We start from the raw sequence: 19,122 nt of genomic DNA, 5'->3' as shown, positions 1-19,122 counted from the left end.
AAAAATAAAAATATATATATAAATATATAAATATATATATATATATATAAATATATAAATATATTTATATATATATATATATATATATATATATATATATATATATATATATATATATATATATATATATATATATATATATATATATATATATATATATATATATATATATATATATATATATATATATATATATATATATATATATATATATATATATATATATATATATATATATATATATATATATATATATATATATATATACACACACACACATATATATTAGGTAATACACTAATTATAATATTAAAGCATATACACCGTCCATCCAGTCCACCATTTTCGTATATAAGTAAGGGTTCAAACCCCAAGCACTCACAACCCAAATTAATTAAAAACCAAAAAAATATAATTAAAATTTCACTAAAAATACGTATCTTTAACGTTTTTTTTGCTTTATATATTGCAAATTATCTAGCTGTTTATGGTGTTTTAATGGCTATGCCACAAACCGATACCGATGAGAAGTGGGTTACGCTAAACCCTAAACCACCTTCTTGAATAAGGCCAATTGTGAACATCTGTCAATGGATACTCACGAAATTTTGGATTTTTTGAAAGTCAGCCGACTCTCCCAAAGTTCTGGGTGAGCTGGTTATAGAGGAAAGAATCCCTCCGGAAGAAAATTGGTAGAGAGGATCGGATCAGTTAGAGCGATGCAAGAGCAAATACTCTCGAGCAGAGTTCGCCATTCTTCAAGAATCTTATGGATTTCATAACAGGTTATACATTATCAACATCTTGAGATTTTTAATAAAATTATGGAAAATCCTGACGAGATCCTTGGGCTTTAAACGCAGTCATCAATGACGGCTTAAACCCTTTATGCATGCACACAGGATCCGGGAGATCAGAGAGTGGCGAGCTCTCTACGAGTAGCCAATTATAAAGTTTTCCAAAAAATCAGATCAGAAAGATACAAAAGGAAAGATCTTTTCACAGATTCATTACAAGAGAGTTACAACACTATAAACAAGGAAATGTGCTAGGAAGCTTTTTCACGGCGCTGCCGCTTCGAAGAGATCTGGTCCTGACGGGTGGCGGCGGTGGCAGTGCTGTGACTTCCTCCGATCATATCCATCGTAAATGTAGTCGACATTAGGCTGCTCTTGCTGCTCATCATCACACTGCGATTCTTCCTTTTGATCATACGCCTCCTGTAGTGAAAAAGAGCGTTTAAAAATCGTGATCACCAGATTTAAAGGGATAAATCTTACAGCAGTTTCTGCATCATTGCCCGCAGCAGCGTCGGATTCAGCAACGGATCCAGCACTCGTCATGCCATTGACTTCACTCTTGGCACTTGGCACTGCTGAAACAAGACGAGGACTTAGCCAGAGGCAAAGAAAATTGGGAGTTTCAAGAGTAAACTCAAAACAAAAGACTTCTCGACATTATTTAGCCGAGCCAACAACAAAAAGTATAGAACGAAACGAAGCAACCATGATGGATCGAAAAAAAAAGAGGGAAAACGAGATAGAAACGCCATAAAAAAGGATCATACAAAAATGGCCTTAAGACTTGCCTGTGGAGCCCTTGAGAGGTCGAGTAGCCATAGCAGTGGCTGCAAACAGTAGCACCAAACCAAAGACGATGAAGCGAGACATCATAGATCGAGAGATGGATTGCTGGAAATACGCTATCTATACTGACTACATATACACTTCGCTCTAGCTAGAGTACTCTCGACAAGCAAAAGAGACGGAGAAGAAGCTCTACAATCGATCCTGTTCCAATGGCATGTATTTGTACTGGGAGTGGACGAATACGATACGGTCAACCTATTTCCACCACCGTCTCGGTTTTTGGAGGCGGCAACCAACGAGATCAAGATAAGAACGCAGGCGTAACGGCGAATGTGTTTAATGAATCACAGACTCACATATCAAATGTTAGACGAAAACAAAGTTGGCGGCACCAGGTTGTGGTTTTAACAAATACCCAAATGAGCAATCATTAGTTCTAGACCAAAGGTTTAACAGCTTTCGAGTTCGAATCTCTTGAGCAGCCAGATATTTTGTTTCCGGGTTTTAGGGTTTATCTGGAATTGGCGATGGCGATGGCGCTGGCGATGATCCCTGCTGCTGCTGCTACTACTCCCACGCGCTCCGCGGCGATTACAATGCCTCATTTCGTGAAAGGTGTGTTGAATCTCTCTTGCTCCAGGCCGCTGCTGCTAAGAATGGGAGGAGGAGGAGCTTTGGGAGGAATGAGGGCAGCATTGCTCGCTCGGCATTGCCCCAGGAGCAGCAGCTATGGCACCGGCGAGGTAATCGAAGCCGAGTTTTCTCCAGTGGTAGAAGAGGAGGCTCCTCCTGCAGTAGCGAATCCAGAAATCCCGCAAGGAGATCAAGCTCAGTACGAGATGGATGGAGGCCAAGCCCAGTACGAGATGGATGGAGGGAGCTACGACCAGGAGTATGACGAGGAGCAGTACTACGAAGGCTACGATCAATCCCAGCAGTACCAGCAATACGATCAGTCCCAGTATGATCCATCGCAGCAGCAGCAAAGCTACGATCAATCCCCCTACGCCGCCGCTGCGGTGGAGGAGAAGCCCAAGGAGCCGCCGCCACACTATGACAACATTGGAAAGGTGATGAAGTTCATCGCGCTGGGGCGAGCGATGCAATTCAAGCTGGACAGCCAGAAGGATTTCGAGAGGTTTTTGGACAAGTGTAGCGCGTATGGAGTGATGATCCCGGAGGCTCCCAGCGACATCAAGAGGAACTTGTGCGAGCTGGATCCAAAGGAGACGTGGATTGTGGTGGACAGCCGTGCGGTGATGAAGTTTGCCAAGAAGCTGGCGCTGGAGGAGGCGGAGAGGAACAAGGATGATTATCCTCCCGGGTTCGTGGAGAATATGCTTAACAGGGACAAGTATGGGAGGTACAAATCCGACGATGACTACTAGTCTCTCTTTTCGTTTCTCCAATTAGTTTCTTCTCTTGCTTTCTTCTTTTCTTGGCCATCCTCAAAAGAGATTAGGGGCTAATGACATATTAAGACTCCCAACTGGTTAGTTTCTTATAAAGAATTAATTGAAGTAGCGAATACCATTCTTGTTTTGTTTTCAATATATAAAACAGAACAAATCCAATTCAAATTTTTTGTTCCTAGTAAAAGATATAGAGAATTTAACTTAAAGACAGAATTTAAATAAGTAGTAATTAATTATATTAAATTAATCAAAAAGCTTGTTTGTAGCTATTACATTGTTAATATATTAAAGAGTTTTTGAGTAAATATTATTAAGAAGAAGTTCCCAACTTTCTTAGCTATATCTAATAAGAAACCATACAATTAAACATAGAAATAAAACTTACATTTATGCTATAATGATTAAATATGTAATAATAAATTTATATTATTTATTTTAAAAAATATTTTGATTTTTAATTATATAATCATAAACTTAAATCAAACACTATATTAAATGATCTGTCTACTTCCTTAAATCATACAAATACGTAATAAAATAAGGGCAAGGTAATAAAATTTAAATAACTAAGTGATTTATAATTATTATTAAACTATTTAGTTTAAATTTCTACTTAACTTTATATATGTAATGTTTTTGTTATGAATAATAATATAGTTTTGTGAATGGAAAAAAAATCCAAGAAATATGTATAATAATTAGCCCAATGTAAGCAACCAAAGGGAACAACTTGAGAGACGATTCATAGGGGTTCAAATATAGAGGGAAAGGGCCCATGAATAAAAGTGCACCCCCTTTTCCAATCGGTTAAAGATCTTGGGATATTTGGGGTTAAGCGTCCTTGGGTTTGAATAGTACTGGGCTGGGTGACCTCCCGGGAAGTCTAAATTCAGGACTTTACATTTGGTATCGGAGCGGTCTCGGGTCCGACTCTATTAGTTGGCTAAGGGAATCGCACCACATGTTGACCTCCCGGGAAGTCTAAATTCAGGACTTTACATTTGGTATCGGAGCGGTCTCGGGTCCGACTCTATTAGTTGGCTAAGGGAATCGCACCACATGTTGATTGACATTTGGCTGGTCCAATTTGCTCCTGTTGGGCTCGACCCGAGGGGTAGGGTGTCAAGAGAGCGAGGCTCTCAGCTTCCGTTCACGAGGGCGTGAACTTGCAGGGAAGCGTGGTGGATTGTAAGCAACCAAAGGGAACGACTTGAGAGACGATACATAGGGGTTCAAATATAGAGGGAAAGGGCCCATGAATAAGAGTGCACCCCCTTTTCCAATCGGTTAAAGGTCTTGGGATATTTGGGGTTAAGCGTCCTTGGGTTTGAATAGTACTGGGAAGTCCAAATTCAAGACCTTACACCCAAAAACCCTAATTTATATATAAGAGCTAGATTGAAAATTAATTCAATAGTTACCAAAATCTCATTATACTAATATTAATATACAATATTATAGCTATAACTTGGACCTCACATCATCCCCTACTCTTAAAATGATAGAAGACCATTAGGGTTCTCTTGTGGATGGGTTGGGATCTTGAGGAATATTAGAAAGAGGCATTAGTGGATCTGTAAGTAGTGTTAATTATTCCTAATCCCTTTATACAAAAATGTCAGTTGTTGTATGCATTTGTATTCCATAAGTGGACAATGATGGGAGTTATAATGCTATTATTGTCCCACTTGTATACGGCCTAAGTGTTTGGCAGACTTTGCTTGGACAAGTGGAAGAATGTTTATCAAATATTAATCCCACAACCTAACATTAGCAACCCACTAAAATTGCAAAGATAGTTGGTAATATTAAATCATGATCATATAAGAGTTATTTGCCATTACTTTGGTATGCATATATTACAAGGGTGTAGAGTTCTATTAATGCTTCACTATATAAACCATCTTAATCCGAATGTTGAAAGTTTACACACTTCATTATCATCCTTTTAAAGGTTCAAACAAGCCAATTGACTAAATCGTCTAACTATACATGCTAAGCACTTATAAAAGTGTGATGTATCCCCAACCAAAATGTCAAAATGTGAAATGCTTTAACCATAAATACAAGACTATTATCCAAAAGAATCTGCTCCGGATAGGATTGTTGAAACACCACTTAATTGAGAAAGAAGTATTTAACAGTAGTTACAGACACACTAGTAAAAGCACTGACTTTCACCCAATAAGCCAAGTAATCAAAAGCAATAATGACATACTCATTATTAACAGTCGATCATGGAAAAAGTCCCATTAAATCAAATGTCACAAACTTAAATAAATAGGAAATTACAATTAACTTCAATTGTCCTTTTGCAGCACAAAAGGGAATATTATGAGTTTAGCACTAAACACAATTATGCACATATTGGATAATATTATATCACATTTTTAGTTAATAAAAAAACTAATGCAACTTTTCAATCATACGATAATGTCCCATATACCCATCTAAAATGGGAGAATCATGGTAGATATGGAGAAAGTGTGGAATAAAAATTGAAGGCACCACCAGCTGTAAATGATTATCAGGATCTGTCCCTAAAAAATAAAGAAGACAGTCATCAAGGTGATATTGAGAATGTAAATATTGAAATAACAAGTCATCAACTAATGATACAAGATTCTTAAACCCATTATAAAGCCTTCGAATACATGACTCAATCTTTTGAGCCTTACAAACCTTTTCAAGAGAAGTTAAATTCTATTTTGTACTTTATGGATATTGAATGTCAAATATAACAGCCACTAACAGTATAGAATTCTCATCCAAAAAATCTAGAGATGCTAGAATAAAAAGTTTGTAAAAAAACATGACAAGAGAGCAAAAACGAAAAACATGCTTAAGAAAAAGCATTAGCATTAACCATAGATTATATATATAATACATGTATGTATGTATGTATGTATATGTATGTATGTACATATGTTTTCACCTTGATTTTTATTATTTATAGTTTATACAATAGTAATTATTTATTCATGTTTAAATAATAAATTTATTTTTAAGTAAGAAGGATAAAAGGAAATATAAAATATCTTCATAACAATTTCTCATTAAAAGTATTAAAACTTTTGTAATTCAAAAAGCTATAAGAGTTTAATGCTAAACAAGGCTTCGTAAAACTCAGAATATACTACTGTATTTAAAGCACACCGGATATTCTCAGGCGCTCCTCGAGATGCCAAATTTTAAACCGCGGGGATATTCCAATTTCTCGTGATCTCATGGCAATGGCGAATGGATCGGCAGCGCTGCTCGTGGAGGAGGGCGACACGCTGTGGAAGCTCGGGGAATCGCTAGGGATCGACTGGCGCCGTCTCCAGTCCTTCAATGGCCTCGATAGCGATCTCATTCTCGCCGGCGCCACGCTGCGAGTTCCTCCGCGCCCCTGGCTGCCGCGGCGCGTGTGGAGCCACGGCGCGCGCCTGGAGCCGCTGCTTGTCGAGGCCGGCGACACGGCCTGGGAGATCGCGCAGGGGCTAGGGCTTCTGGTGGAGGAGCTCCAGGAGCTCAATTTGCATCTGGCGACGCTGGATCTCTTGTTCCCTGGCGACATTCTCTTCGTTCCTCACTGCCCATCCCAGTGGATCCAGCGCCGCCAGGTATTTCGCGAGGTCAGGGCTAGAACCAAAGCGTTTGGAAGTGCCAATGCTACTTTTTTTGATGTGTTCCCTCCTCCCAGAGGTATGATGGTTTTTTCTTTTCCTTCCTGGTAGGGAGTTTCCATGCATTCTTTTGGCACTCATTGCTTTCCTTGCTCCTTTTTCTTTTCACCAGATCTAAGAATGCTCGTCCTATGAATTCCTTTCGCTTGTGGATCTATCCTTTTTTTTCCTGGGTCGGCTTTTCTCTGGATTTTCTGATAGCCTTATCTTTCATGCCTTCCATCCATTGGATTGCGTTTGATATCTCTTTATTTTCCTTTTCTTTTTATGAGATCTAGCAAATGCTCGATCTTTTCAGGCGATGATTTTTCTTTTTCTTGCGAATCCATCCTTTTCATTTTTCCTGGTCTCTGATAACCTTATCTTTCGTACTTCCATCCATTGCTTTCCAAGGTCTTTAGTGAAAAATCTCGTGTTTTTTTTCCTTGAAAGTGGCCACTTTCCGGAAAGCTTTATCTCACCGATGCATGGCAGATGTGGACGAGTACCGTCAAAGGCACAGGCTTCTCTTGGACGCGATGCGAGACGTAGAATCGAGTTCCATGGTTCCTGCGCCGATTGGAGATGGTGGTCGAAGCATTGGTCCCTTGCAAATCAGGTAAAATATCTCCTCTCCTTCGTTAGCTAGTCGATGTTAAATAGATATTATTTGACACTGATCTAGCAGGCAAGAGTGAGAATTGAAGCGGGTTTTGGTGGATTTCTAATGCAGCACAGATTACCACGAAGATGCTTGGTGGCAAAAAGATCCAAGCGGTGCCAAGTACGAGCTGTGCGACGAGGTGGAGTACGCTGAGCGAACTGCTGTAAACTACTGGCTTAGATACTGCCCGTGGTCACTCGAGTTCGACGACTTGGAAACTCTAGCTCGCACTCACAATGGTGGCCCGCAGTGGTGGTTTCACATGGCAACGATACGATACTGGTATGTCTATTCACTCCTTTCTCGTTTCGATCATTCTCAGTTTTGTGCGTGTCTTTACAGGCGCAAAGTTGCTCGAAGCTTGAAAAGCAGAGGTTTTAAGAAGAGGATTCCCGAGCTGCTGGAGGAAAGGCAAGCTCCACTGCTGTTAAGTATGCATTTTCCGTTTCCTCCAGACACGAGCTCTTGTGTAACCGGCGGCGGCAGGAGCAGCAGTGACTATACTCCAGCGGTTGCAGTCATCAAGAACGTCATCTCTGCCGCCTCTCCGGGGAGGATGAAGACGAGCAGTCCCTGATTGAGTGGCTACAGCTTCCAAAGTTTTGCTGGATCCAGTGCACAGCTCCTGCCAGTTCGAGTTCAGCAGAGCAGCGATCTACATGGCCTGTAAGCGGCAGGATTTCTTTCTCCTTTCTGGGAATCCGTTACCGAATCCCTTGCAGGCAACAGACTGAACAGACCGCGTGGACGTGATGATGGAAGGAAAGAAGAAGCCGATGGAAGAAAGACTACTGAGAGACATTAATGGCAAAGAAGTGGGAATATCTGAGCCAGGACAACACTTGGCTGGATCATGACACAGGTGGGAGTTTCTCATTCAGCTGCAAAGTCAATGAATGCTGGAGCAAAAGGTGAGAGAAATCTTTCTTTGATCTTTTTTACTTGTTTTTGTTAACAAGCAAGAACAAGTGAGACACTTTCTGTGAGACACAAAGGAAGTTTCCCTTCTTATAAATTCTATTTTGGCCAAAGCTTTAATTGCTTGGTGTTGGTGGATTTTGTCTTTGGGTCATGGAAGGCAATCAATCAGTGCATGGCAGTGAAGGAGGTCAAAGCTATGCACGTCTTTTAAAAACATTTTAAAAAGAGAAGAAAAAAAGTTTAATGAGATTCCTTTCTTCTTCCTTTTCCTGGTGTCTTTTTGCACTTGTGTTCTCTTCCTTTTTATGCAGATCAGTGCTGCATGACAAGGTAGATTTTGGAAAAAATGCAAAAGGAACATAAAAATAGGATATGCTTCCCATGTTAGCTGGACATGAATTGTAATCCATGCAACCCTGCCACCCTCAATTTGGTGTGTGCCTTGGTGTACTATAAAAAGGGCAGCTATTTTGTAGGGTGCTAGACAAAGCAAGGCAAAGGCTTTGTGTCCCCTATGCTAGAAAGAAAAATATCTTAAGAGTGGAAAAGGAGAGAGATAGACATGTAAAAAAAGGCCAGACTTAACTGCATTTGTGATCTCACATCAATTGCCATCACCAGAGAGAGTTTTCCTCTTGTGAAGCAATCAATGTTTTGTTGGCTTGTTGTGGCATCCTGATAGTGGCTGCTCCAAGGCACTCTCTCCTTCAGGAACTTTGATAAGAACAATAAGGCCTGCCATAGCCAAAGCTTGCTGCTAGCCATCACTTTCTCAGAAAAGGTAGTGAAGTGACCAAGCGATGAAGGTGCTGTTGCTGCAGGTGCCCTGAAGCTCCAGTTTTGAGGCTGTTTTGGTGTATTTCTCTTCCAAATCTGTTTACTCGCTGGGAAATCTCTGCCCCCCACGGTGGGTTTCTCTGGCCTGCGTTTCTTCTTTTACTTTTCTGCTTTGCTCCCACAGCTGTTGCATCTGTTGCAAGAAAGGGAGCGAAAGAAAACTGCAGCAGCAAGCGAGCGAGCGAGCGAGCGAGCGATCGATCAGTTTCTGGCAAGAACAGAGAGAGAGAGAGGCTGTGAGAAAAGAGAAATGCTAGCAGTGGAGAGACTCGGCTTACTTGGTTCCAGCAATTAGTTTCTCCTGTGTGAACGAAGCCAGAGGAGGCACCACCATGCGCTGCTCGCTCCTCCTCCTCTTCCTTTCCCTGCTCTCCCTTTCGGGTCTCGGATCGTCGCAGCTCTCGGTGGATTTCTACAACAGGACCTGCCCCGATGTAGACAAGCTCGTTCACAGCGCGGTCAGCGCGATGGCCAATCAGTCCAACGTAGTCACGCCGTCAACACTCCGGCTGCTTGCTCACGATTGCTTCGTAGAGGTGAGTCGAGTCCCCCGAGCTCTCGAAAACTCTGGACGTTTACTCTACTTCTTCCTTGGTTCTTCTTCCTCAGGGGTGTGACGCATCAATTCTCATAACTTCGACCACCAACAACACCGCCGAGAGGGACGCGACCGAGAACAACATCCCGCAGCAAGCCTTCGACACCATAATTCAGGCCAAGAAAGCCGTGGAGGCTGCCTGCCCGGGCGTGGTCTCCTGTGCCGACATAGTCGTCATGGCTGCGCGAGACGCCGTAGTACTGGTAACTCCCACCACCTTGCTATGACTCCCTGCTTTTGTTCTTAGGATTCCCTGTTCCATAGCCTGTGGACTTGGTCGTAGTTGCCATAAACTTGCTGATTTGTTACTGAATTCCGACCATTCTCTGTAAGTTGCTGGCTCAGATTTACCGCTGCTGATTTTCTGCATCGTGATTCTCCGCTTTCTTACTCCTCTAACTCCGTCCTGTTCAAGGCTGGAGGCCCGCACTGGGAAGTCACCAAAGGCCGAAGGGATGGACTGATATCCCAAGCTTCCAGAGTTCCTGGCAGATTACCTGGAGCAGACTTCAACGTTAGCGAGCTAATAGAAAACTTTGCTGCTGTCAACCTCACCGCTGACGACATGGTGATCCTCTCAGGTGCAAATCCTTCGAATAGATCGAGCCATCCGTTTGACAGACAGTGACTTTGTTTCTTCGCAGGAGCGCATACTCTTGGATTTTCTCACTGCAACCAGTTCCGGAGCAGGCTTTACAGTTTTGATGGAGTAAACGGCAGCAGCGACCCGAGCGTGAACGCGTCTTACATTGGATCGCTCAAAGTGAGCTGTCCACCCGGCGAAACTGGACCTGGAAAATTCACCCCGTTCGATGTCAGCTCCCCCTTCGTCTTTGACAACTCTTACTACAAGAACTTGCAGATTGGAAGAGGCCTCCTGTTTGCGGACCAAGTGCTGTTCACCGATAACACCACCAGGCCGCTGGTGAACGAGATGGCTGATTCCCAGGACGACTTCTTCGCGGCGTTTGTACAGGCGATGACCAAGATGAGCAACATAAGCGTCAAGACTGGAAGCGACGGGGAAATAAGGCAGAGCTGCAGCAGCTTCAACGCCCCACCGAATTCAACCACACCAACTTGAGCGAAGTCCAAAAACAAATAAGGTGGAGGAAGAGCACCTACCATGAATTTGTAAATGAATTTTTGTTCGAATAGAATAAGCATGGCAATTTACCTCCAGATCGAAGTCTCACTTTTCATCTCCAGGACAAGTTTCTATGCATGACACAGAAGCTGTCAGTGATGTTAAAACGTAAATTACTAGCCTGTCTCGCTGATCCCAGAAATAACTCATCGATAGACCAAAAAAAATTTCCAAGTGTTTAGTACATACAATGGTTGTTAAAAATACAAACACGGATCAGTATGTATCAAACAAACTCTCACTCTGGACTCCGGCGTTGGTCGGAAATGTTTATATAATCCATATTCAAGAGCTTTCTCGCAGCTACCAAGTGAATTCCTTTCAGCCTTGCTCGCTCCAGCATGCACTTCCTGTACGAGAAGTCACAAACGGACTCGTCTAGTCTGTTGATCATGAAGCACCGGCTTCGATTATAATCCGGGTGATAGTTTACCTGCCAAGAGTCCTCAGGCTAGCATTCAGAAAGACAAAAAGGAGGATTTTTCATACCATTATGCTTGCCACGCCACAACCGATCTTCTCGGCCGCTCTTGGATGAAACCGTAAGACTTCTTCTTGGATTAGCTTGGCGTCATATTCATCGAGCGTGTGCCCGACACGATATCTGATAAACCGCGGCGAAAGATAAGAGTAAGAGGAGAAAGAGGAGAAAGAAAGAACGAAGAACTTACTTGAAATGTAAGATACACTGGACAGTGCTGACGAGATACGAGAAAGAATCCGCGTCTTCGTTGTATTCCTCCTCTCCAAATTCTCCATTACCAGACCACTGCTGGCTATGAATGACCATCAGCAAGAGAAAACTTTGAAACGATCTACCAGACTTACAGACAATGGAGTGGAAGCTTGAGCGATGGCAGCTCGAAACGTCATATTTCCCTGCCTGCCGCAGCTACTGTCACGAATCTCGCAAGAAATCGATAGGGTTTTACCTCAGCGAGCACCGATTCGCCGCATTCGCGGGATTCTTCCCCCCGCCTGCCCCTCCATTCCACGACACCAGCGCATTCGATCGGCAGAGCTGCTGCTGCTGGGGCGCTTGCTGCGTCAAATTCGCGGCAGTAGCAACGCTCAAGGAGCACATCGCCATTTAAAGAACCCTAAAAAACTTAACGAATAGATCATCCGTACTATATAAATCCTCCGTACAATTGATCAATGTTTATAATACATGGTTTTATGTACTTGTCACGGGTACATCGTCGTCACTGCTGTGGATCTTCGTCGCATTTCTTCTCGCTGCTCGGATTTGTGGCTGGATCACATCGCTTTGCTCAGTCTAGCTGCTCGCTGGATGATCTTCGTGACTTTCTCCCGGAACCATCCCATCTGGATCACTTCTTCCCGTCTCCTCAGTGCTGGGATTGTTTGCCGGATCGTTGCCAGTGCTAGCTGGAAGTATCTCCTCGCTGCTAGGATTTCCTGCTGGGTGGTCATCGCGTATCTCCTCCTTGCTGGGAACGTTTGCTGGATCATCATCGCGTCTCTCCTCACTGCTGGGAACACTTGTTGGATCATCATCGCGTCTCTCCTCACTGCTGGGAACACTTGCTGGATCATTCGTCACTGCTTGCTGGTTGGTGTTATCATTCACCACTGCTTGCTGGGTGGTATCATTTGTCACTGCTTGCTGGGTGGTGTTATCGCCATTCGAGCCTTCAACAGTTGCTTCGTTGATGAATGCAGCTGAAGGATCCTGTTCTGACTCTGGCTTCGTAGCCCCGTCGATAGCGACCGAATCCAACGCCGGCGGTTCCTCTTTACCTTCTTTCGGGAAGAATATCTTGTCCGTGATGTCCCGGATGGTGGTCCGAAGTTTGGATGCTTCGGCTAGTGAGAACCATGCATGCTGCAAAACAAAAGGAGCTCACGGTAAGAACTCGTGTTTCACCAAAAACTTACTACCATGTCCTTGACCATGGAGTCGCTGAAACTGGCTGGAGCCTTTGACAAAAACTGCTGAATGTAATGAAGCATGAAAAGGCCACAGTCGTACTCGTTTTGCTGCTTTGGCACCTGCAGAAGGGAAAGAAGAACGACAGACTCTTTAAAAGTTGCAAGAGACTCGTGCATACCTTTACTTTCCTTTCGTGAACATTCTTAAAGTCCTTGTTCTCACCACCATGAGAAATCCATTCGGCCGCCAAGTACCTGTCAAATAACCAGGCAATGGCAAACCAAAACCCGAGAATTCACGTACCGGCGAACAACCTCATAAATAGGACGACTAACGTGCCCAGTTTGCATAGAATCAAGGTGAAGTATATGGCATCCAGGCTTCGGGCCTGAAAAACAAACCACAACAAGGCTCCAATGCATCCTGCAAAAGTGTCAAGAGGAAACCACAGAGCGAAAAAATCGAACTCACTGCTGATGGACAGGCATCAAAACGTAGGCTTTGTCATAGATGTCAACGCCCTTCGTCCATTTCCGTAGCTTGCCAACGCTTTCAACGTAGTCCTACAAAGATGATCTCTTACATGAAAAAGGATAATTAGCGTCACCTCGTCGCAAACTGCTTGAGCGAGCCGTTTGAAGAAAAAGCTGTTAAAAACGTGAAACCTCTCCAGTTCTGTAGATTGAGATACAAGAATGTACCTGTGACAAATAAACTTGGGCCTTAGCCGTAAGAACTTTGCGAAACGTACTTGATATACAAATCAATAATCGTGTCGTTAACATACTCGCGTTCCGCTAGACATTGCAAATGGTGTTCTTCGACTTCTACTGCTTCCGGATCATCACTAAAGATTGGAGAAGTCAGAAGGTTAAGTGGCTATATAACAAATACGTACCGAGAGGGATATGCAAATTTCACTCCACATCTGATCTTAAAAGGGTGGAAAACGTGACTAGCAAAGCTTCACGACATTACCTCTTCAATTGCTGTTCGCTATCTTGTAGATGGTCTTCATCGTCAACTAAAAAAACTTCCTGGAATTGGCAGCTGTTACATACCACAAGAATGTAAATGGCTCACCTCATTGGAACCTTCAGGCGACGGCTCTTCTAGTTTTCCAGGCTGCAAATAAAACATTTAGTTGAAAGCCAACGAACGCTTGACTATACCGCAGAGAATCCAAAGTAACTCCTAACGAGGTCCTTTTTCTTTTTTCTGCAACACAATGGCATCAGCTTGCTTGGCACCAAAACATCACTCCGACTACTTTTTGGTTGAGGGTATCAGACGCTTGAGGGATTTCTGGCGCTTAGTTGTTTTCGACTGCTAGAACACAAGCGAAAAAAAGAAAAAATCAAGGATCACCCAGGAAAGAAAAAGACCGAGTCACCTTGGATTTTCCGGCAGAACGGGCTGTAGCCGGCGCGTCCTGTAAGCAGCACATCAGCAAAGAAAGAAAAAAAAATTCATGAGACCGACCTTCAAGATCTCAGTGCTCTCAACAATCTCGTCCATAGTCCTGCGTAAACAACAATAAGTTTTTGTTCAAGTGCTCGCGAGATCTAGCTACATACCGGCTTTTGCCAGAATTTTCATCGTTTCCACCGTTTGAGACCGCCGGCTCTTCGTCCTCCTCCTGCAAAACATCGAAATCGATCACGCCAACAATCTACTCCATTCCCACACGAAGAAATCAAAGGACCTGGCAAGTGTCTAAAAACCGAGAATGGAGAAATCTAAAGAACTGTCCTCTAGACAACAAGATCTCAAACAGAGGCGTACCTGGCGTGGACGCTTCCTGCGACGAAAAACCTGCGTCGTGCGCTGCGTAGCGTCCAGCTTGACGTCGTCCAAGTGAGAGAGATCGGCACATTGGCGTTGCTCTTCCTTGAAAGTCTTCATGGAATTTGCCAGCGCTATTCTCATTTGCTCCTCCTCTGGCAGCCTCTGCTGCATTAGCCGCGCAGATTGCCTCTTGGGCGCCATTTCCCTCGCCCTACCTCCTCACAAACCCTAAAACTGGGAAAATACTTCTCTCAAGTAACTCAATTGATAGGAGGAAGAATTGTAATTAGCTGCCGCGGCTAGGAATTACATTTCTCCCTCAGTTTTTTGTAACTTGCAAAGGTGGTGGTTTCCTGATTAAGGGTAATAAAATATTTTTTCCATACATTTTTTATTTTTATAAAATCATCGTTAATAAGAATCTTATGTAATTAATAAAGTGGTAGCTTTATGTAAAAGTGATTTTTGGTTTGCTTGGGATGGTAGTGAATATACCTAAAATATGCTTAAATATTCTAGAACATTTTATCAATCTAATTATTCACTTAGATTAATCTCGTATTTATAATTTATAAACATGTTTATAATTTATAAGCTTTCTTAAACCCTTTAAAGTATATTCTTTTTTATTCTATCATCTAATGATTGATATGAAATAAGATTAATCTTGTGTTTATAAATTACAAACATACTTATAATTATAAACTTTATTTAAACAATTGGATTAATAAGTAAAATAACACTAATATTAAGCAAACCAAGCATTACTTTACTTTACAATAATTGCATCTATCATTCTTGGGATGATGCCTGGTATTTGTATGTGTTTCCCACATATCTCCAAGGGACAACATTATAATGGTATAATGGTTTAAATAGCTACTCATTTGGATTAGAGCCTTCTTTTAAACATTTTTAACCATATATTTAGATATGTTGATGGTTGTGATGATGCTTTTTAGCAATTACATTATTTCGTGCACCTCGTGGGACCTTATCATCTTACATCCTTGCGTGCACCTCGTGGGACCTCCGAGTTGTGTAATTTGGTATAAGCCTCTTGCTTTGTGTAGAATCAAATATGTTTGAGCAAATCAATTTAAGAATGTTGTGGCTAATGTTTCGTCAAGATCTTGAGGGACTTATGCATACACTTGTTCTAGCCATTTTTAACAATGCACTTTGATTTACACAATAATATGAGATATTACATCTCCAATGCATATACTTTAATTCCACTTTATGTGGGAGATGATCTTGTTTATAGAGTTTAATATTGCTGCTGCCAATATTCTATATTGGTGTTGTTAGTATTTTCCGAATTGGCATCCTCTATTTCTTGGGTGAAAGCCTTAGCATTAACAATGTCTTGTTAGAACTATTATGGTGGAAAATTTTAACATAGTGATTTTTTTGGAAAATGAGAAGTTATACAAGTAATGAAGGGTCCTATGAATAAGTCAATGACCCTTTATTTTTCATTCTAAAGTATCATTAAAGAGTTCAATCGGCACTAATATCTAATATTTAGTTTCCAAGTTCATTTTTATAATAAAATATTCTTTATTAACCTCTCCATATTAGTTGATATAAAGTCAAGTTAACAATTGTATACATGTGTGTGGTTTTTATTCTCTATGGCAATAGATGTACACATGCATATGTGTAGGATAAGATGACCTAATTGTGTATATGGATGATCTTAAATTTCAACTTTAATTGTTGAAGGTGGTATTAAGTCAAATTTTTTATTTCATCCTTGGTATATATTAATTGTAGTGCAATAATGCTAAGTGTGACTTTAATATTTCTCCCTTTTATCTCATACTTCCTTTTATTTTATTTTACTTTATCCCTTTGTTTTTATCACTTTTGTCTCCCCATTACTTCTTAGGGTATATGTACCAATTATGAGTATAACAATTAGTTATGGGCCACTACAATACAACTTTCTATTTTAAGTTAAATTTTACATTAGAATAAATTGCTAATCTAGGCAAGAAACAACACGAACTCCTAAATCTCTTAATGGCAGCTTAGCAAGATGACATCTCAATGCCAATTCTTGATTCTCCCTTCTAATTCAATCCAGTATTTAAACTTGGCTATAATTCATAGAAAACTAATGATCTGGAAGAGGGAGAGAAGAATGTGAGACACAAATCCCTAAGCCCCAAAGTGGAGCCAAAAGGGTGCCATGTGGTAGTGGCGGAAGCAAAAGCCAAACAAGCGTAACATGTTTGGACTAAAAACTCTAACTTGAAGAGTCAAGAGTGGGAGTAGGACTCCCAATGAAGTGCTTAAAGAGCGAGCAATAAATGAGTCTCTAGAAAAGGGACATAAGAGGACCAATACATGACACGTGGAAGTGTCGAGAAAGAGTCCACAAAAGAATTTGAGATGGACCTGAAATGGAGTCCGATATAGACCCAAGATGGAGTCCAAAATGGACTTGAGATAGAGTCCTAAATGAACCCAAGATGGAGTTTGAGATGAACCTGAGATGGAGTCCAAGAAAGAGTTTGAGATGGACCCAAGATTAAGACCAAGACCGAGATCGAGTGCGAGTCTAAGTCCAAGACCGAGTCCGAATACTCAAAGCAATCATCCCCTAGAGGAGGGCTATAGGGGGTTCCAAAAGTATAGGAGGGAGAGTGTAAAGGTTGGACTCTAGTGGAACCAATTTGACCAGGAAGGCTAGTGTGACCTAGGAAGGCTATACCTACGTGTTGAATGATATATCTATTGAGGAGTCCAAGACTAGAGTGAATACGGACTAATAAGCAAGGTAGCTAACTTTAGTTCCCTTGGGAGATCAAATGTCAATGCTCCTAATCCAAGTGTGGGTGGTACTACCTACTTGGATACTTAGTGTGGTTCATTGGAACCTTGCTCTAACCACATGGCTAGGGCACCCAAAGGTGGAAAGTGGGGAAAGTGCCCATAGGGCCATGGTGTTTTGAAATGTTGTCCTAAAGTTTCGGACTATATAAAGGAAGAAGAGTAATTTATAGTGTAATGACCAAGGATATAGTCACATGATAAGGAAATTTTAGAGGTTAGTGGTTAGGCATTTGGGCCTTGACCCAATGGCAATGTTGGCAAGCATGGTTATGGATGGAGAGGGATTTGGTGGGAACCAAAAATGGGATTTTAGGGAAGGGTATTCCCTATGTCTCCAAGCATTTTAAAGATGCTAATGTGTGGTCAAGGGATGACCACTCATGGACAATGGCACAATCTTTGAGAGATGAGATTATGATGCAAGTGGTCTTGGACTACCGATATGACAAGGGTGAATGGGTATAGTTTTAACATAATAGGTTGATATGTCAATGGTACCCTTGGGTGTCGATTATAGGATTAAACATGTGAAGCACTTAGACCAAGTGCAAAGGCTAAGTGGCATAAATGCTATTCATAGGGCTAGCATGTCCCTAAGTCAAGAATAAAAGTTTGTGAGTGAGACTCTTCCAAGTGGTAAAAAATGTGGTTAAGTGGCTAAAGTAGAATGGAAAAATTAATTGCTTACAACTTGGTATTAAAGTTGTTCCTTAGTCTGACTTTTATTAATGGTGAAGTATGTCACCACTTGTATTAACATTGGAACGTCCCAGGAATGGGCCTATCCTTGAGGAGTAGCATGTTGAGAGGGTATGACTCTCCACCTTACTTCATATGTGAACATGTTAGCAATGTGTTAAATAGAAAGGGGCTAATAAGGGAATGATTTTGGGATCTTGGAAATAGTATAAAGTTTTCCTCAGAGAGTTGAGGATGTGATCCAGATAAATATTTGACTTAGCAAACTAGATAATTGTAAGCCACAAATTTTTCCTTTCCAATTTGCCAGCTTACCTCGTTTATCCGACCAACTTTGCCTTGGCTTGTGCTAAGTTCCCTCGCCAAGCTTCTCGCCTATGGTACTAGCTCCTACTTGGTCCTACTTGGTTTCAATTACTCACTGCACGAGCAACGGAGTGTTAGCCATCCATCTACGGATTCCCAAATCTCTCCCAATCCCCCTCCCTAGGTTAGACTGAACTTAAGGTTCGGCTACACTCCCCGCAGGCACAAGCAGCCAAGCACACCAAACCTCCAGATTTCTAACACCCCTTGGTACCACAAGACTTGATCATGGGACCCTCTAAATCCCAAGCCTTGTGTGTAGCACTTGCTTCGGGACGTCGGGGCGAAACACTGTGGCCTAACGGCCCGGTATGGGTACCTCTACCCCCCCACTTCCATCCCGAAGGGAAGGCCCAAGCCCCTAGGAAGGGCGAGGACCAATGAGCTACAAGGTACTCAAGTGGGGCACCACTCCACACGAGCCGGGAGCACCGTAGTCGGTTTCCCTTTCGGGAGTGGGAGCTGCTCTTGAGCACTTCCCTGGGTGGCCCCTTCGGCACCACTCAAGCCCATGCTCACTCCCACCCAAGGCCCCTCGGCCCCAATCTCAACCTCAAGTCGGTTTGGAAGCCCCACTAGAGAGTTTTTTTAAGACTGGTTCCTGGACCTCACTATCCCTACTATACTTTTGGAACCCCCTGCAGCCCCCCCCCCCCCCCCCCGGGAGACACACGCTTTGGGCTTTCACCCCTTCAGCTGTATTAATATGT

At 42.2% G+C, this 19,122-nt stretch overlaps 3 protein-coding genes across 8 annotated transcripts; 2 read left to right on the top strand and 1 right to left on the bottom strand.

Moving 5' to 3' along the window:
• Window positions 1-6,086: 6,086 nt before the first annotated feature.
• On the top strand, window positions 6,087-8,371 carry LOC9662026. 3 transcript variants are annotated; one of them, XR_002990982.1, is made up of 5 exons: window positions 6,087-6,691; window positions 7,147-7,270; window positions 7,385-7,597; window positions 7,658-7,981; window positions 8,038-8,371. XR_002990982.1 is itself a non-coding variant. In XM_024664322.1 (5 exons), the coding sequence occupies exons 1-5, from the start codon at window positions 6,232-6,234 to the stop codon at window positions 7,873-7,875; spliced, it is 960 nt and encodes a 319-aa protein (XP_024520090.1). In that variant the 5' UTR covers window positions 6,087-6,231; the 3' UTR covers window positions 7,876-8,371. The 3 variants fall into 3 exon arrangements, 2 of the variants coding, with proteins under 2 accessions (XP_024520090.1, XP_024520083.1); XM_024664322.1 differs by having other exon boundaries at window positions 7,658-7,746; window positions 7,802-8,371; XM_024664315.1 differs by having other exon boundaries at window positions 7,658-8,371.
• Window positions 8,372-8,651: 280 nt separating this feature from the next.
• On the top strand, window positions 8,652-10,920 carry LOC9660938 (peroxidase 51). 2 transcript variants are annotated; one of them, XM_024660139.1, is made up of 5 exons: window positions 8,652-9,143; window positions 9,198-9,609; window positions 9,683-9,874; window positions 10,087-10,252; window positions 10,316-10,920. In XM_024660139.1, exons 2-5 carry the CDS (start codon window positions 9,406-9,408, stop codon window positions 10,753-10,755), a joined length of 1,002 nt encoding a protein of 333 aa, XP_024515907.1. In that variant the 5' UTR covers window positions 8,652-9,143; window positions 9,198-9,405; the 3' UTR covers window positions 10,756-10,920. The 2 variants fall into 2 exon arrangements, with proteins under 2 accessions (XP_024515907.1, XP_002962887.1); XM_002962841.2 differs by having other exon boundaries at window positions 8,652-9,609.
• Window positions 10,921-11,946: 1,026 nt separating this feature from the next.
• On the bottom strand, window positions 11,947-14,729 carry LOC9662025. Of its 3 annotated transcripts, none has more exons than XM_002962421.2 (16): window positions 14,501-14,729; window positions 14,293-14,354; window positions 14,198-14,237; window positions 14,109-14,147; window positions 13,986-14,044; window positions 13,888-13,933; window positions 13,799-13,840; window positions 13,694-13,752; window positions 13,614-13,643; window positions 13,467-13,562; window positions 13,323-13,416; window positions 13,187-13,278; window positions 13,019-13,138; window positions 12,894-12,969; window positions 12,721-12,834; window positions 11,947-12,667 (listed from the first exon to the last, which is right to left on the bottom strand). In XM_002962421.2, exons 1-16 carry the CDS (start codon window positions 14,702-14,704, stop codon window positions 12,098-12,100), a joined length of 1,743 nt encoding a protein of 580 aa, XP_002962467.1. In that variant the 5' UTR covers window positions 14,705-14,729; the 3' UTR covers window positions 11,947-12,097. The 3 variants fall into 3 exon arrangements, with proteins under 3 accessions (XP_002962467.1, XP_024515897.1, XP_024515891.1); XM_024660129.1 differs by having other exon boundaries at window positions 12,724-12,834; XM_024660123.1 differs by having other exon boundaries at window positions 13,986-14,041.
• Window positions 14,730-19,122: the final 4,393 nt, after the last annotated feature.

Source organism: Selaginella moellendorffii, unplaced genomic scaffold (assembly GCF_000143415.4).
Source record: "Selaginella moellendorffii unplaced genomic scaffold, v1.0 SELMOscaffold_2, whole genome shotgun sequence".
NCBI classification, from domain to species: Eukaryota; Viridiplantae; Streptophyta; class Lycopodiopsida; order Selaginellales; family Selaginellaceae; genus Selaginella; species Selaginella moellendorffii.
The sequence above is the reverse complement of the archived record's forward strand: the minus strand, read 5'-3'. Positions and strand labels throughout refer to the sequence as shown.

Excerpts from the sequence above, each read along its gene's own strand:
- LOC9662026 (XM_024664315.1), top strand. The coding sequence starts at position 6,232 with ATGGCAATGGCGAATGGATCGGCAGCGCTGCTCGTGGAGGAGGGCGAC. Across the intron at positions 7,271-7,384 it reads ATTGGTCCCTTGCAAATCAG|CACAGATTACCACGAAGATG; the intron begins GTAAAATATCTC and ends TTTCTAATGCAG. Across the intron at positions 7,598-7,657 it reads ATGGCAACGATACGATACTG|GCGCAAAGTTGCTCGAAGCT; the intron begins GTATGTCTATTC and ends GTGTCTTTACAG.
- LOC9660938 (XM_024660139.1), top strand. The coding sequence starts at position 9,406 with ATGCGCTGCTCGCTCCTCCTCCTCTTCCTTTCCCTGCTCTCCCTTTCG. Across the intron at positions 9,875-10,086 it reads CGCGAGACGCCGTAGTACTG|GCTGGAGGCCCGCACTGGGA; the intron begins GTAACTCCCACC and ends GTCCTGTTCAAG. Across the intron at positions 10,253-10,315 it reads CGACATGGTGATCCTCTCAG|GAGCGCATACTCTTGGATTT; the intron begins GTGCAAATCCTT and ends GTTTCTTCGCAG.
- LOC9662025 (XM_002962421.2), bottom strand. The coding sequence starts at position 14,704 with ATGGCGCCCAAGAGGCAATCTGCGCGGCTAATGCAGCAGAGGCTGCCA. Across the intron at positions 14,238-14,292 it reads GAAAATTCTGGCAAAAGCCG|GACTATGGACGAGATTGTTG; the intron begins GTATGTAGCTAG and ends TTGTTTACGCAG. Across the intron at positions 14,045-14,108 it reads GTTCTGCCGGAAAATCCAAG|CAGTCGAAAACAACTAAGCG; the intron begins GTGACTCGGTCT and ends CTTGTGTTCTAG.